Source organism: Paralichthys olivaceus, chromosome 12 (assembly GCF_024713975.1).
Source record: "Paralichthys olivaceus isolate ysfri-2021 chromosome 12, ASM2471397v2, whole genome shotgun sequence".
In the NCBI taxonomy this organism is placed as follows: domain Eukaryota; kingdom Metazoa; phylum Chordata; class Actinopteri; order Pleuronectiformes; family Paralichthyidae; genus Paralichthys; species Paralichthys olivaceus.
In genome coordinates this window covers 3528580-3543032 of record NC_091104.1, presented here as the reverse complement: position 1 = coordinate 3543032, position 14453 = coordinate 3528580, and the positions used below count along the sequence as shown (strand labels likewise).

The window sequence follows — 14453 nt, the reverse complement described above, 5'->3', positions numbered from 1 at the left end:
ATACAGTCAGTGTCTTTATATACAGTCAGTGATCATCTTTATATACAGTCAGTGTCTTTATATACAGTCAGTGATCGTCTTTATATACAGTCACTGTCTTTATATACAGTCAGTGTCTTTATATACAGTCAGTGATCATCTTTATATACAGTCAGTGATCGTCTTTATATACAGTCAGTGTCTTTATATACAGTCAGTGATCATCTTTATATACAGTCAGTGTCTTTATATACAGTCAGTGATCATCTTTATATACAGTCAGTGATCATCTTTATATACAGTCAGTGTCTTTATATACAGTCAGTGATCGTCTTTATATACAGTCAGTGATCATCTTTATATACAGTCAGTGTCTTTATATACAGTCAGTGATCGTCTTTATATACAGTCAGTGTCTTTATATACAGTCAGTGATCGTCTTTATATACAGTCAGTGTCTTTATATACAGTCAGTGTCTTTATATACAGTCAGTGATCATCTTTATATACAGTCAGTGATCATCTTTATATACAGTCAGTGATCATCTTTATATACAGTTAGTGTCTTTATATACAGTCAGTGATCATCTTTATATACAGTCAGTGTCTTTATATACAGTCAGTGATCGTCTTTATATACAGTCAGTGATCATCTTTATATACAGTCAGTGTCTTTATATACAGTCAGTGATCATCTTTATATACAGTCAGTGATCATCTTTATATACAGTCAGTGATGGTCTTTATATACAGTCAGTGATCGTCTTTATATACAGTCAGTGATCATCTTTATATACAGTCAGTGATGGTCTTTATATACAGTCAGTGATGGTCTTTATATACAGTCAGTGTCTTTATATACAGTCAGTGATCATCTTTATATACAGTCAGTGATGGTCTTTATATACAGTCAGTGTCTTTATATACAGTCAGTGATCATCTTTATATACAGTCAGTGATCATCTTTATATACAGTCAGTGTCTTTATATACAGTCAGTGATCGTCTTTATATACAGTCAGTGATCATCTTTATATACAGTCAGTGTCTTTATATACAGTCAGTGTCTTTATATAAAGTCAGATCATCTTTATATACAGTCAGTGATGGTCTTTATATACAGTCAGTGATGGTCTTTATATACAGTCAGTGATCATCTTTATATACAGTCAGTGTCTTTATATACAGTCAGTGTCTTTATATACAGTCAGTGATGGTCTTTATATACAGTCAGTGATCGTCTTTATATACAGTCAGTGATCATCTTTATATACAGTCAGTGTCTTTATATACAGTCAGTGTCTTTATATACAGTCAGTGATGGTCTTTATATACAGTCAGTGATCGTCTTTATATACAGTCAGTGTCTTTATATACAGTCAGTGATCATCTTTATATACAGTCAGTGATCATCTTTATATACAGTCAGTGATGGTCTTTATATACAGTCAGTGATCATCTTTATATACAGTCAGTGATCATCTTTATATACAGTCAGTGTCTTTATATACAGTCAGTGATCGTCTTTATATACAGTCAGTGATCATCTTTATATACAGTCAGTGTCTTTATATACAGTCAGTGATCGTCTTTATATACAGTCAGTGTCTTTATATACAGTCAGTGATCGTCTTTATATACAGTCAGTGATCATCTTTATATACAGTCAGTGATGGTCTTTATATACAGTCAGTGATGGTCTTTATATACAGTCAGTGATCATCTTTATATACAGTCAGTGATCATCTTTATATACAGTCAGTGTCTTTATATACAGTCAGTGATCGTCTTTATATACAGTCAGTGATCATCTTTATATACAGTCAGTGTCTTTATATACAGTCAGTGTCTTTATATACAGTCAGTGTCTTTATATACAGTCAGATCATCTTTATATACAGTCAGTGATCATCTTTATATACAGTCAGTGATCGTCTTTATATACAGTCAGTGATCATCTTTATATACAGTCAGTGATCGTCTTTATATACAGTCAGTGATCATCTTTATATACAGTCAGTGATCATCTTTATATACAGTCAATTCAATTCAATTTTATTTGTATAGCACCAAATCATAATATACATCATCTCAAGGCTCTTTACATAGAAGGTCAAGACTTTAAAATCATATTAATAACAGTCAGTGATTATTCTTATATACAGTCAGTGATTATTCTTATATACAGTTGTAGTTTGTGTGTTTATGTCATCCTCTGTTTTTGTTTTGTCTCTTCACTAGTTTGTCCTACAACGTGTCTTTGCTAGTGTGTGTGTGTGTGTGTGTGTGAGCCCCCCCGATAGTCGGCCTCTTCTCCAACAAGCACTAAACAACTCCTTTCTGAATTTACCTGCCTCCCACACACACATACACACACACACACACACACACCTTACAGTCCACCTCTTTCTCAGCTCTGCCGCTCGACAAGCTAATTTTGCCAATTACACACAGGTGTGATGCTAATTTGCTGGAGCTGGCAGCCAGGAGGTAAAAATAACATAATTACACACATCTGTCCCCCACAGGCAGGAGGGCCGTCCCACCACAAAACACACTGGAGGAGAAAAACAACACTGTTTGATAATGGAGGAGAGGACAATGGACAAACTGTGTGTGTGTGTGTGTGTGTGTGTTTGTGTGTGTGTGTGTGTGTGTGTAGGAATCCATGCTGTAGCTGCAGTTGCTTGTTCTCCTCTTTGTTTGAGGCTCTCAATGGATTTTCAGCGATACACAGCAATTTCCTGCCAGAAAAGAAAAGCGTTCTCTCTGGTGCAGCGGGATAATTACGTGAAGCTGTTTTAGAAGGCGACAGGGTTCAGACTCTGTGTGTGTGTGTGTGTGTGGGGGGGGGGGGGGGGGGGGGGGGTCAGAGCATGTAAAGAAAATAATAATAACACAGTGGTTTGCTCTTCATCAGTTTGCTCGTCTTCATGGATCCACACAAAATCTAAATGATCACAAACATTTTCCATGAAAATAAAAAAACAAACCAAAGAGAAAGATCAGAAAATAATGAACTCTCTTTACACACGTGGAAAAGTCGACAGTAGAAATAAAAATGAGTGAGAAGTAAAAGCAGAAATAAACAAAGCTTTAGAAAAATGAGTTGAACAGTTAAATTCAACAACATGACAAATCAAATCTTTATCTGTAACTGCTCTGATCCACAGACACATTCACAGGTAACAGCTTCAGTGAGGACGGATCTACAGTGTGAAAGTATGGAAACATCTTCTGAGTGAAAGTGTCTCTGATGGTGTGAATGTGTTTGTTAGTATCAGGATCAGAGAACGACACTTCTCCTCTGTTCCAGTCCAGTTTCACTCTGATCCTCTGGATCTTCTTCACAGAGAGAACAGATGATCCTGATGGTGACAATGTGTAGTATTTACCTTCAGAGAACAATATTCTCCATAATCCAGACATAATGTCTCTCTTCCTCTGGACAGACTCTGCTGACACACCCACTGCCCACAATGTACTGTCTCCAACCAGGACGTCCCAGCTGTGAGTCCCTGAGTTAAAACCCTCAGATCCCAGGACTGAGTGGTATTTACCAAACCTCTCTGGATTGTGAGGAAGCTTCTGTCTCTCTCCTCGTCTCAAACTGATCAGATCTTCAGACAGGACGAGTTCTGGATGAGCAGAGTTTGGGTCCAGAACCACAGGACTGTAGGAGACCACGTCCTTCATCTTGTTCCAGATGTTAAAGCTCAGGTTGCTCAGATGTTTGGCCTCATCTATCAGAGCTCCTGAGGCCAGCTGTGGATCCTCCAGCAGGGGGCGCTGCTGGACTCGTTCCACCGCAGCCTTGTAGTTGAGCAGGAACGAGACGTCTTCAGCTCTCAGCTCGTCCTCTGTGGTTGTGATTGTGTCTGAAAGAGCCGTTATGTCTCTGCTCAGAGCCTCAATCTTCTCCTTCATCACCCGACTCTTCTGCTCCTCTTCCTCCCTCAGTGCAGCCATCCTGGCCTCCTCTTCCTCCTCCAGAAACTGGTGAAGCTTTTTAAACTGCTCCTTGATCTGCGTCTCTGTGCGTCCGGCCTGGACCTGAATGTGTCCTGCTGTTCGTTCAAACTCTTCTTGAACACGTTGAAAACTCTTTAACTTCCTCTTCAGGGGCTCCAGAGTTTCCTGAAGCTGCTTCTTGTGTTGTTGTGCAACTTCATCGATGGGTTTGAATTTGTGGTCGATGTGTTTGTCTGAATCTTTGCAAATAACACACACTGGCTGCTGATGGTCCAGACAGAAGAGTCTGAGATTCTCTGAGTGCAGACTGCAGAGAGCACGTGAAGAGCTCCGATCTCTCTCCTGTAAGAAGGTCTCACACAGGTTCTTTAACGCCAGGCTAACAGGTGGGTGGGTCATTGAAGATCTTCTCTTACAAAGTGGACAGTCTTTTACTTCTTTGTCTTTCCACCAGCTCTTCACACAGTCTTTACAGAAGCTGTGGCTACATGACAGAAGGACAGGATCTTTGAAGACATCATGGCAGACGGGACAGCAGAGATCCTCTTCTAATCTGGAAGCCATTGAGTCTCCAGGTGAAGCTGAAAACAGACAGTACAGTCAGTCACAGCTCCTCCAGCTTCACTGAGTTTACTTTCACTTTGAGTCGAGGTGTTTGTTAAACTCACGGTCAGTGTGTGGAGCGTCGGCAGGTTGTAGGTTTCCTCTTGTCTCCTGTAGCTGGACTCACTCAGAGGACGTTAACTTTGGTTTGGACGGTGAATGTGATCGTCTGGTTCTCAGGCTGCGTCTCTTCAGTGACTAACAGATGTTTCCTGGTTTCTCAGGTGTGTCAGGACATGATTGTAAAAAGTAATTCAAGCCTTGGATTTGATAACTGGTCAAAAGTCGTTTGGCAGCAACAAGCTCACACCGACAAAAGACTTGGTTGTGAAATGGCTGCTTGAATATGATTGTGTTCAAAGTTCAGAATAATTCTAGTTAAATAAATGACGCAAAGAGGTTTGTGTCAGTTCCTGCAGACAAAGGTCAGGACGTGCAGAGCTGAAGTTAATAACCTAATAACCTAATAACTTAATAACCTCCTGATAAAATGCCTGAACCACCTCTCTCCCTTTTTCATGAGAAGGAGCAGCAGCTCTACTCCGAGCTCGCTCCAGAATTCTAAACAACTCACAGAGCTGAGTCCAGCCATCGGATGGAGAAAAACTATTTCGACCGCTTGTATCCACAGAACCATTCACTGTTCATCTCACAGGTTTGGTTGGGATGTAGATCTACTGGTCGAAAGCTTTACATGATCATGGCCTCGGATTGGAGCTGCTGATCTCATCCCAACTGCTGAAGCTGACAACTGCCCCAGGGTGCAATGAATCTGACGAGGCTAAAAAACAGCATCGTCTGCAAAAATGAAATTCTAAAGTTTCCAAATTTAAGATTCTTCTTCCCCCGGCTGCACCTTGAAATCCTGTCCATGAAAATCCCAAACAGGACCAGACAAAGGGCAACCTTGGTGGAGTCCAATGGTGAAGTCCAGTTCCAGAATGATGCAGGTCTCACACTGTGCTCCTGCATTACTCTGCACTGGGCTCCCTGGGTTCATTCATACACCTTCTCCAAGTCCACAGAACCATGACCCCCCTTCACGAGGGTAAAAAGCTGGTGCACTGTTCCACAACCAGAATGGAACATGTGTTGCTCCGTCTGAATCTGACAGTCAGAGACTTCTTTCCAGGACCCTGGCATAGACTTTCCCTTGGAGGCTGGGCAGTGTGATACCTTGGTAGTTTCCAGCCCCCTTTTTGAACAGGGGACCCAACTCAGCTGCTTCACTGGTACTGTCCTCTATCTCCGTGCAACACTGTGAACAACAACCCAACAACGTCCGGAGCCCTCAGCCACCTCTGCCTGGGACATGAGTGATAGTTTGATAACTAATACATATATACATATATATTAGGGGAGGGTACTAACTGAGGGGACACTTCAGCTGAACAAATGTCTGAGTCAGTGTCTCTGGACGTGTTCTGGATCTTCTCCTGCAGCCTCTAGTAAAACGTCTGGAACCTTCTCAGTGAGTGGGCGTGTCTCTGAGGTTTCTAACACGTGACGGACGTGAAACTGAAGAACACAAACGTCTCAGGATGAAGAAGAGGAGCCGTACACGTAGAAGACGAAGACGTCCACTTGGAAAGACGAGGAGGTTCCAGATGTTTTGGTGATGAGGGCCGACGCCGTGTGGACGAGCTGTAAACAACAACACTGATCTTTACACAGTTTAGACGCCATGTCCCGCCTCCTGCTGCTCTACAGGCTCCGCCCCCTCACCTGAATGTCCCCCACATGTTCCTGAACGAGTCGGACGTCTGCTGCTTCACAGGACAAACACTGACTACAGGACATGTCCAGATTCTGTTTTACAGACTTCATGTCTATAGATGAACGTCACGTCCCCACTTCCTCCCACTGTCCAGACATCTCTGGGACGAACACTTACATATACATCAGTGTGATAAAATATAATATGTGATCAAAACTAAACGTGTCGACCATCGTGTTTGTTTAATGCATCAACACCTCCTGACAGTCTACGCTCAGCACAATGCATCATGGTCCAGACGGCGCACAGACCATTCTACGCATCACCTCATCGCACCTGAGTGTCTCCAGATCCAGAGGATTTGATTATTGAGACTTCAGCTGTCATGTGGACATGTGAGCAGCGTCTCAGAGGTGATCTCACCCTGCCAAGAAAAATAAATTGCTCCTCACACACAACTTCCTGCTGTCACTCGTCACAGTTTCCTGTGGGGCAGGTGTGATGACTCTGTGCGTACAGGTGGCATTATTCTACATTCTCACATGGACGGACCTGTCAGTCAACCTGTCACACAGAGACGTGCCCCGGAGCCCCGCAGAGACCGGGGACACTCTGACAATCCAGGGTCCAGAGAGGAAGAGGAGGAGCCGAGGAGCCACGGCGAGCGAGGGCAGAGGAAACTAGAAAATCTCTCCTGCCGAGAGATTTTGAATGGGTGCCTTGTGCTCGTTGACGCCGCCGCTCGCACAGAGAGACGCATATTATCCAGGTTTACATGAAATCCAATTTTATAGAGACATTACGTTTAAGAGAGAGAGAGAGAGAGAGAGAGACGGTGAGAGCGAAAGACATGACCAAAAGCTGCTTGATTTTATAAACATACATGATCCAGGTCAGTGAGAGACTTGACCAATTTCAGAGAGACAGAGAGAAACCATGATGTAAGGTCTTATCACCATCCATGGCATTTAATTTTTAAAATTCACCCTCCTTCATGCTTCCTGGGAACATCCTGTTTCTATTTGGGGGTTTTATTTTGAAAATCCAGACTCCTTCGGGCTTCCTGGTAAGGTCTTGTCATCATCCAGGACTTTTATTTTGAAATACCAGCGTCTTTTAGGCTTCCTGGAAACATTCAGTAACTATTTGGGCATTTTATTTTGAAAATCCAGCGTCTTTCAGGCTTCCTGGGAACATTCTGTAACTATTTGGGAGTTTTATTTTGAAAATCCACTCTTTTTCCGCCTCCCTGGGAACATCCTGTAACCATCTGGGGGTTTTATTTTGAAAATCCAGCATCTTTTAGGCTTCCTAGGAACATCCTGTAACTATTTTGGAGTTTTATTTTGAAAATACACTCTTTTTCCGGCTCCCTGGGAACATCCTCTAACCATCTGGGGGTTTTATTTTGAAAAACCAGGCTCATTACATGTTTCCTAGTAATATTCTATTACTATGGGGGGGGTTATTTTGGCTATAGGTCCGGCCCCCAGCTGATAAGAAGAACTAAATGACATAAACTGTATAAACCTTTAAAAAACAGATTTTATGACCAGACACAGAAAACGTTCCTAAATAATATTAAATATTAATAATATTTAACTTTAACGACTTTCAAATAAGACGGTTTATAAAAGTGATCGACCGCTGGACCGACCCTCGATTGGCAGAGGGCGTGTCTCGATGCCGTGGCTGCAGATGACACTTGTTTACCGTCTATGATCCCATCCACTTACATGGAGGAGCAGAGGTTCCCGACCTATTCTGCAGCCAGCCACCAGGGGGCGATCCCCAAGGTTTGGGTTCACTCTGGACTTCTGCACGTCTGGTCCATTTTTCCTTTGAGTCCTTTGTGAACCTCCTGCCGCTCTCAGAGTGTGAGCTCCACCTGTGGGCCGGCGCTGAAAACACGGGAGGAGGCCGAGCGCCATTATCTCCCGTCACCTCCGATGAGCCGCGCTCGCCCATCACCCCGAGTCTCACTCCACGGAAAGAGTGCGAGGACTTGATTATCAGCTCATGTCGCTGCGCTGTGACCCGCTGGAGCCCAGTGAGATTGAAACACACACCTGTACGGCCACACACACACACACACACACACACACACACACACACACACACACACACACACACACACACGTTCCCCAGTGTCAGAGGAACGTTGAAAGTGTGAGGAAATAACAAGGGACCAAGTCATTTAATTTGACTTCATGGAGAGTGTGTGTGTGTGTGTGTGTGTGTGTGTGTGTGTGTGTGTGTGTGTGAGAGACACACTTTGCAGCTGGATCATTTCCATCTCTCTCTCTCTCTCTCTCTCTCTCTCTCTCTCCCACTCTTTCACCTCTTCCTTCCTCTTTTTTTCTTTTCCTCCCTCCACCCATCATTCCCGTCTTTGACTCTCTTTTCTCCCCCGCTCCCTCCTTTCTTCATTACATTCATCCCTGTCTCACCTGTCTCCGTATTTCCTCCCTCCTTCTTTTCTTCGTAGGCCTCTTTCTCATCCTTCATTTCCTCGTTCTTTCTGTCTTTTTCCTAACCTTCCTTCTTTTAAATTCATTCATTCCTCCCTCTCCTCTTTCAATCTTTTCCTCCCTCACTCACATTTCTTGGTCTTGTCTTTTTTCTCCCTCCACCCATCATTCCCTTCTCTCTCTCTCTCTCTCTCTCTCTCTCTCTCTTCACTGAAAAGTCTGACGGTTTGAACCCAGCGAGGTCAGTGAGAGCTCTGTGGTGACCTCTAGTGGCAGAAAGAGACACACTGCGTGTTCACCTCTTAAAATGTCACAGGTGATATGTTGTTCACATAATGAAGGCGTCCACACACACACACACACACACACACACACACACACACACACACACACACACACACACACACACACACACACACACTCTCTCTCTCTCTCTCTTATTTCCATTCGTAGATTCAATCTTTTGTCGTTTTTAATTTTCTCTCCATTTGCTCCAAACCAATCGTTGGGCTCAGATTAGCATGTGAGAGAAACACCGAGCAGATAAAAAGTAAAAACCAAACCAGTGCGACAGGGAGAGAGAGAGAAGCCAGAGGACGAGCAAAAGAAAGGAGAGAAAGAGAGGAGGCGAGCGATGGAGGGAGACAAAAGTCCAGCTGTGAGATGAACGTGGGATGAACGGAGGAAGAATAAAACGGATCTCATCTCATCGTGAGCACGGCTCGGGTTATTACCATGTAAATCACTCACACACTCACACACACACTCACACACTCAGTACGATGTTTCACAAACACGAGCTGCACAACACACACTTCTGTGACTGCACTTGATTGGGTCGGCTGTCTGAATGAAGATGGCTGCTGCCTGGTGTTTTGATGAAGTTCGTTATTTATTGGGCGATGAAATTAAGTTAATTGCTTATTGGTATTTTAATTAAGTTTCTTTCTCTGTGGGTGTTTGAGTGATTTTTTGGAGTATTTATTGGTATTTTAATGAAGTATTATTTGGCTGCAGACTCAGTGGGAGAGCAGCTGAACAGGCATACACACAGCAGGTGGCCCACAAACACACACACACACACACACACAGACACACATCGAGACATACGCACGTCATACACACACACAATGACATATTAACACACAACTGGGCGTGCATGTATGTAGCTCGTTCACAGAGATACATCACTCAGGAACACACAGGGGCAGCAATGTTCAGATTCTGTTCAACAAATACTTTTATATATCGAAATTGTTTCCGGAAAGTTTTATTTGACGCCGATAAAAAGAAGAAAACCAAGAGATTTATCTACTTTAACTTCCAACAGGTTGCTCAGTTCACTTCCACTCAGATATCCGTCACTAGTGACAGAGAACTAGCTTGTGCATCAAAATGGAGACATCAAGAGAAAAACAGGAAGCGGTGAATCCGCTCTTAACGGCTTCGCTGCCTGTAAAAGGTCGAAAATTCGCTTTTGAGAGACGCAAGCTGGACATGTCTCCGCCGAGACAACAGCCCAGTAACAAAGCTCAACCACCAAAACAGAAGGACAAGGAGGCCACGACCCATCTGATGTGAGAGATCAAATCTGACACGGCCTCGTCACGTATCCTGCAGCAGGAGGTGAAGTCTGTTCCCATGAACGAGGATGTGGATAGTTTACGTGCTATGTGTCTTGTATGATTCTGTCGTACGTTGTGTTTTGGTGAAAATGTTCCCTGACTGCCTCCAGTCTCTGATTTCCTCACAGTGCTGCAGATATGATATGCATCATGTGACACAGGCCTCGAAGATGATCATGTGACATCATGTGTAGTATAATAAGGATGGATGACGAATCAGCCTCTTGTTCTTTGCAGAGATTACAGTGATCTACTCCACAAACAAACCTCACTGTGGATTTGCTCTTTGTCCCCAATGGTAAGACAAGTTCCCACAATGTGCTTATATAAACAGAAATACAATATGTCCCCATAACATGAGCAACACACTCACCGCAAACACACACACACACACAATTCAAGGCAACGAGTGTGAGAACATTTTCTTGTGGCCTCCAGGTGTCAGGAGCTCCCATCAAACCACCACCAGCTAATTATTACCTTCCTTTCCTGTGTGTGTGTGTGTGTGTGTGTGTGTGTGTGTGTGTGTGTGTGTGTGTGTGTGTGTGTGTGTGCGTGTGTGTGGTGGCTCCTGGGGTCCGTTGGTGTACATAATGGCTTTTTGAAGAGATTGTTGGTTTATAAAGACGTTTGATTGACACCTCCTGATGTCTCAATCCAATTAGAGAGAGAGAGCGAGGTCCTTTGTGTACAGTGTGTGTGTGTGTGTGTGTGTGTGTGTGTGTGTGTGTGTGTGTGTGTGTGATCAGACCGTGAGATGGAAGAGTAAATAACAGTGTATGCATGTGTATGTCTATGAACTCTCTAATTCTCTCTCTCACACACTAAACTCAATTTCTTACCTCAGTTGGACAAAGAGCGGCTTCGCCTCTAAACGTTAAACGTTTCCTCAACGACGTCGGCAGATTGGAAACGATCTTTTTATGGGACTGTTCACTAAGAAATTCATAATCATCATAACTTACACTTTGTGTAACGTCACAATGACGTTAAGGGGGAAATAATTAATTCACTACAACAGTCACTTTTCACACAATTCAAAAAGAGCTAAATAAAATCACTCAATAATCATGAGACCAAACCCGACGCAGAAAACATCTTCATCCAGGATGGAACAAATATATATAAAGTGAATAATAATATATGAATAAATGTAATAAAGTAAAATGAAATGTAACAGAAGCATTAGATCATGCAGGGAACCAAAGATGTTAAACAACACAGCAAATACATAAATCACAGAACAATAATATACTAAATTAATGATTAAATATAATATTCATGTGAAAATGATCAAATTCAAAACATCATCACTATTTTAAATTTGATTTGTTCTTTATTTCGTCAAACTCGTTTTCTGTTAAAATTATCTTCGAAAATAAAAATGTAAATAACATTTTACACAGGAACAAAAATGTGTCAGTCGTTTCTTATTTCATTAGTTTTAAATCAGTCAAATGTAACATGAAGTTCAAACGAACAGGATTCAGCTCCTCTGAACGGTTTTAACGACAGTAACATTAATAAAACACAGAGAATGTCTGTGTTCTGTTATTTCTGTTTGGGGGAGTTCACGTTTAGTTTGCATAGATTTCTGTTCTGTACATTTTTCTGACGTGCTTCTGTTGAACGGCTGCTGACAAGACAAATGAAATAAAAGGGAGAATGATGTAAATATAGTTCATTTTAAAAGGTCTGACGTTAAAATAATAATAAATAAGGATATTTTACTGTGAAGGATCATTTTGAGCTTTGTGTCTTTTTTTTCATAATCTTATAAACTTAAAATGTATAGGTTGATGAACAGTAACTGTGTGTGTGTGTGTGTGTGTGTTATAATGAACATAACCTATCCAGAACTGACATCTGATATTACGACAAATGTTTTCAGGTTTAGAACTAAAATACACACACGTACATACACAAGCACACAAATTAAAAAACACACACATGCACACCGGCCTCTTGGGGCCTCTATTCAGTCTGAGTAACAAAGACCAGGGCCTCAACGCAGCATGTCTGAAAAAAACACTTGGAGTGTGTTCTGTTAGTGTGTGTGTGTGTGTGTGTGTGTGTGTGTGTGTGTGTGTGTGTGTGTGTGTGTGTGTGTGTGTTGCACTAACAAGGTCCAGGCCTCAGCATGATGACGATCTTAACGAGCTGTCTGTCACTCTTCAGCTCAGACCTCTGTGTCATTAATGACTCTGTGTGTGTCTGTGTGCGTGTGTGTGTGTGTGTGTGTCTGTGTGTGTCTGTCTGTGTGTGTGTGTGTGTCTGAGTGGTATAAATGGAATAATGTCTCAGCAGGACAGAAAAAACATTTAGTCTCTTTTGGTGACACAATGTCAAGGTTTCAATGGCTGCTGTCTCCTCCTGTTAGTGTGTGTTTCAGTGTGTGTGTGTGTGTGTGTGAGTGTGTGTGTGTGTATGTGTGTGTGTGTGTGTGTGTGTGTGTGTGTGTCTCGATCCTACCAGCCATAGCCGAAGAATAAAAAGAACTCGAGAGCGAACCCAAGTTTTAGTGCAGTTTTCAGCATCAATGACATTACGATATGTCCTCCCATGATGCATTGCATGAGAGAGTCTGATGCTGAAAGCTCTGGCTCCTCCTCCACGTTCACACACTGTACAACTTGTTGTTTTCTTTATCTACGAGCCATTTATACTTGAATACTTTATATTTACATAGTTTATATTAAAATACTTTATATCTAAATACTGACAGTAGCCCAGAAAAAACTAAACTTCACCGTCTGAGTTTCTATGACAACTGAAGCCGCCACAGCTTCTCATGTTTGGAAGGGGGAGGGGGGGGTGAGGGGTACTTGACCGCAATATGACACTTCACCACTAGATGTCACTAAATTCTACACACTGCACCTTTAATGCTCTGTAGGTGCAACAATTTCATTTCCTGTTGTTGTCGTCACCACAAACAAACGATGACATGATAACGTTTGCCTGTGGGGGGGAACAGGGACAGAGAGGTTCTCCTCCACAGGGGCTGGGAGATGTTGGTGGACGTGGGCCAGCGGCTCACAGTCCCATCACATAGTGTCACCACCACCCTGAGAGCTGACCCGACGCTCTGCTCCGACACCCGGCAGGTTGTCTACTTTGGAGAAGTGACAGAACCGAGGGAGGAAAATGTTCATGAAGCGACTGAGAAGAAAAAGCTGCAGTGGAACTTGAGGCAGAGCAACGTGGCTGGAAACCAAAATCCTTTGTCCTGTGACGATTGGCTGCAGAGGTTTCATTGCAACATCCACCATCAGGTTGCTCAAAAATCTGAGGATCCATGGACAACCATAAAAACCTGTATCTGTCATTCGTTAAATTTGAAAGAACAAGTGTCACATGTCCTTTGAATGCTCCCATTATTCTGTTTATGTCCGTTTACCTCTTTACATAATTCCTGTGCTTCAGTGTGCATTACATTCAAAGTTTGACACAGAGAGACACGATACAGAGACGCAGCAGAAATATTACCAACCTAATAACCTTTAACATATGACAGAAGACATGTCACAGTCAGGAGAGCAATTACGAAGGCGGAATAAATGGTGCTGCAGATGGTGTGACAATTATGAGGTACTTGAGAGAGTGGCTCACCAAAAACAGCTGAACGAGATGCTGAAGAAAGAAATCAAGGATCTGTTACCGACAATTAAGGATCTGAAGCTGAGAGAGAACCACGTCAAAGATCAGCAGAAGTGGTCGGAGTCCTCGCTGCAAAAAATCGCAAAGGCTGAACCTCTGCGAGAAACAAACCAACTCCTGAAGGAAGCAAACAGGACCCTGACTGAAAAGGTGGCTGTACTTCGAGCTCTGAAGGAAGAGAGCTATCAGAGAGAAGAAGAGATGGATCAGAGAGCAGAGGAAGCTCAGCTCCTCGTCCTCAACAAAGACAAGCTCACAGAAAAGCTGCACAGGAGGATCTCCTGCTATCAGCTGCTGAACGAGAGTTATCGTCTGCTCACAGAGGATCAGAACGAATCGGTGAGGGATCTGAAGGAGCAGCTGAGACAGGAGGACAAATCCTGCAGCTTTATGTTTTTCTCTGTTGCTACCGCTTTTCTTTTTGATG

General features: G+C 42.8%; 1 protein-coding gene across 1 annotated transcript; it reads right to left on the bottom strand.

Moving 5' to 3' along the window:
- Positions 1-1072: 1072 nt before the first annotated feature.
- Positions 1073-7438, bottom strand: LOC109644962 (nuclear factor 7, brain-like). The gene is made up of 2 exons (XM_020110442.2): positions 4619-7438; positions 1073-4531 (listed from the first exon to the last, which is right to left on the bottom strand). Exon 2 carries the CDS (start codon positions 4512-4514, stop codon positions 3126-3128), a length of 1389 nt encoding a protein of 462 aa, XP_019966001.2. The 5' UTR covers positions 4515-4531; positions 4619-7438; the 3' UTR covers positions 1073-3125.
- Between the last annotated feature and the right edge of the window lie 7015 nt (positions 7439-14453).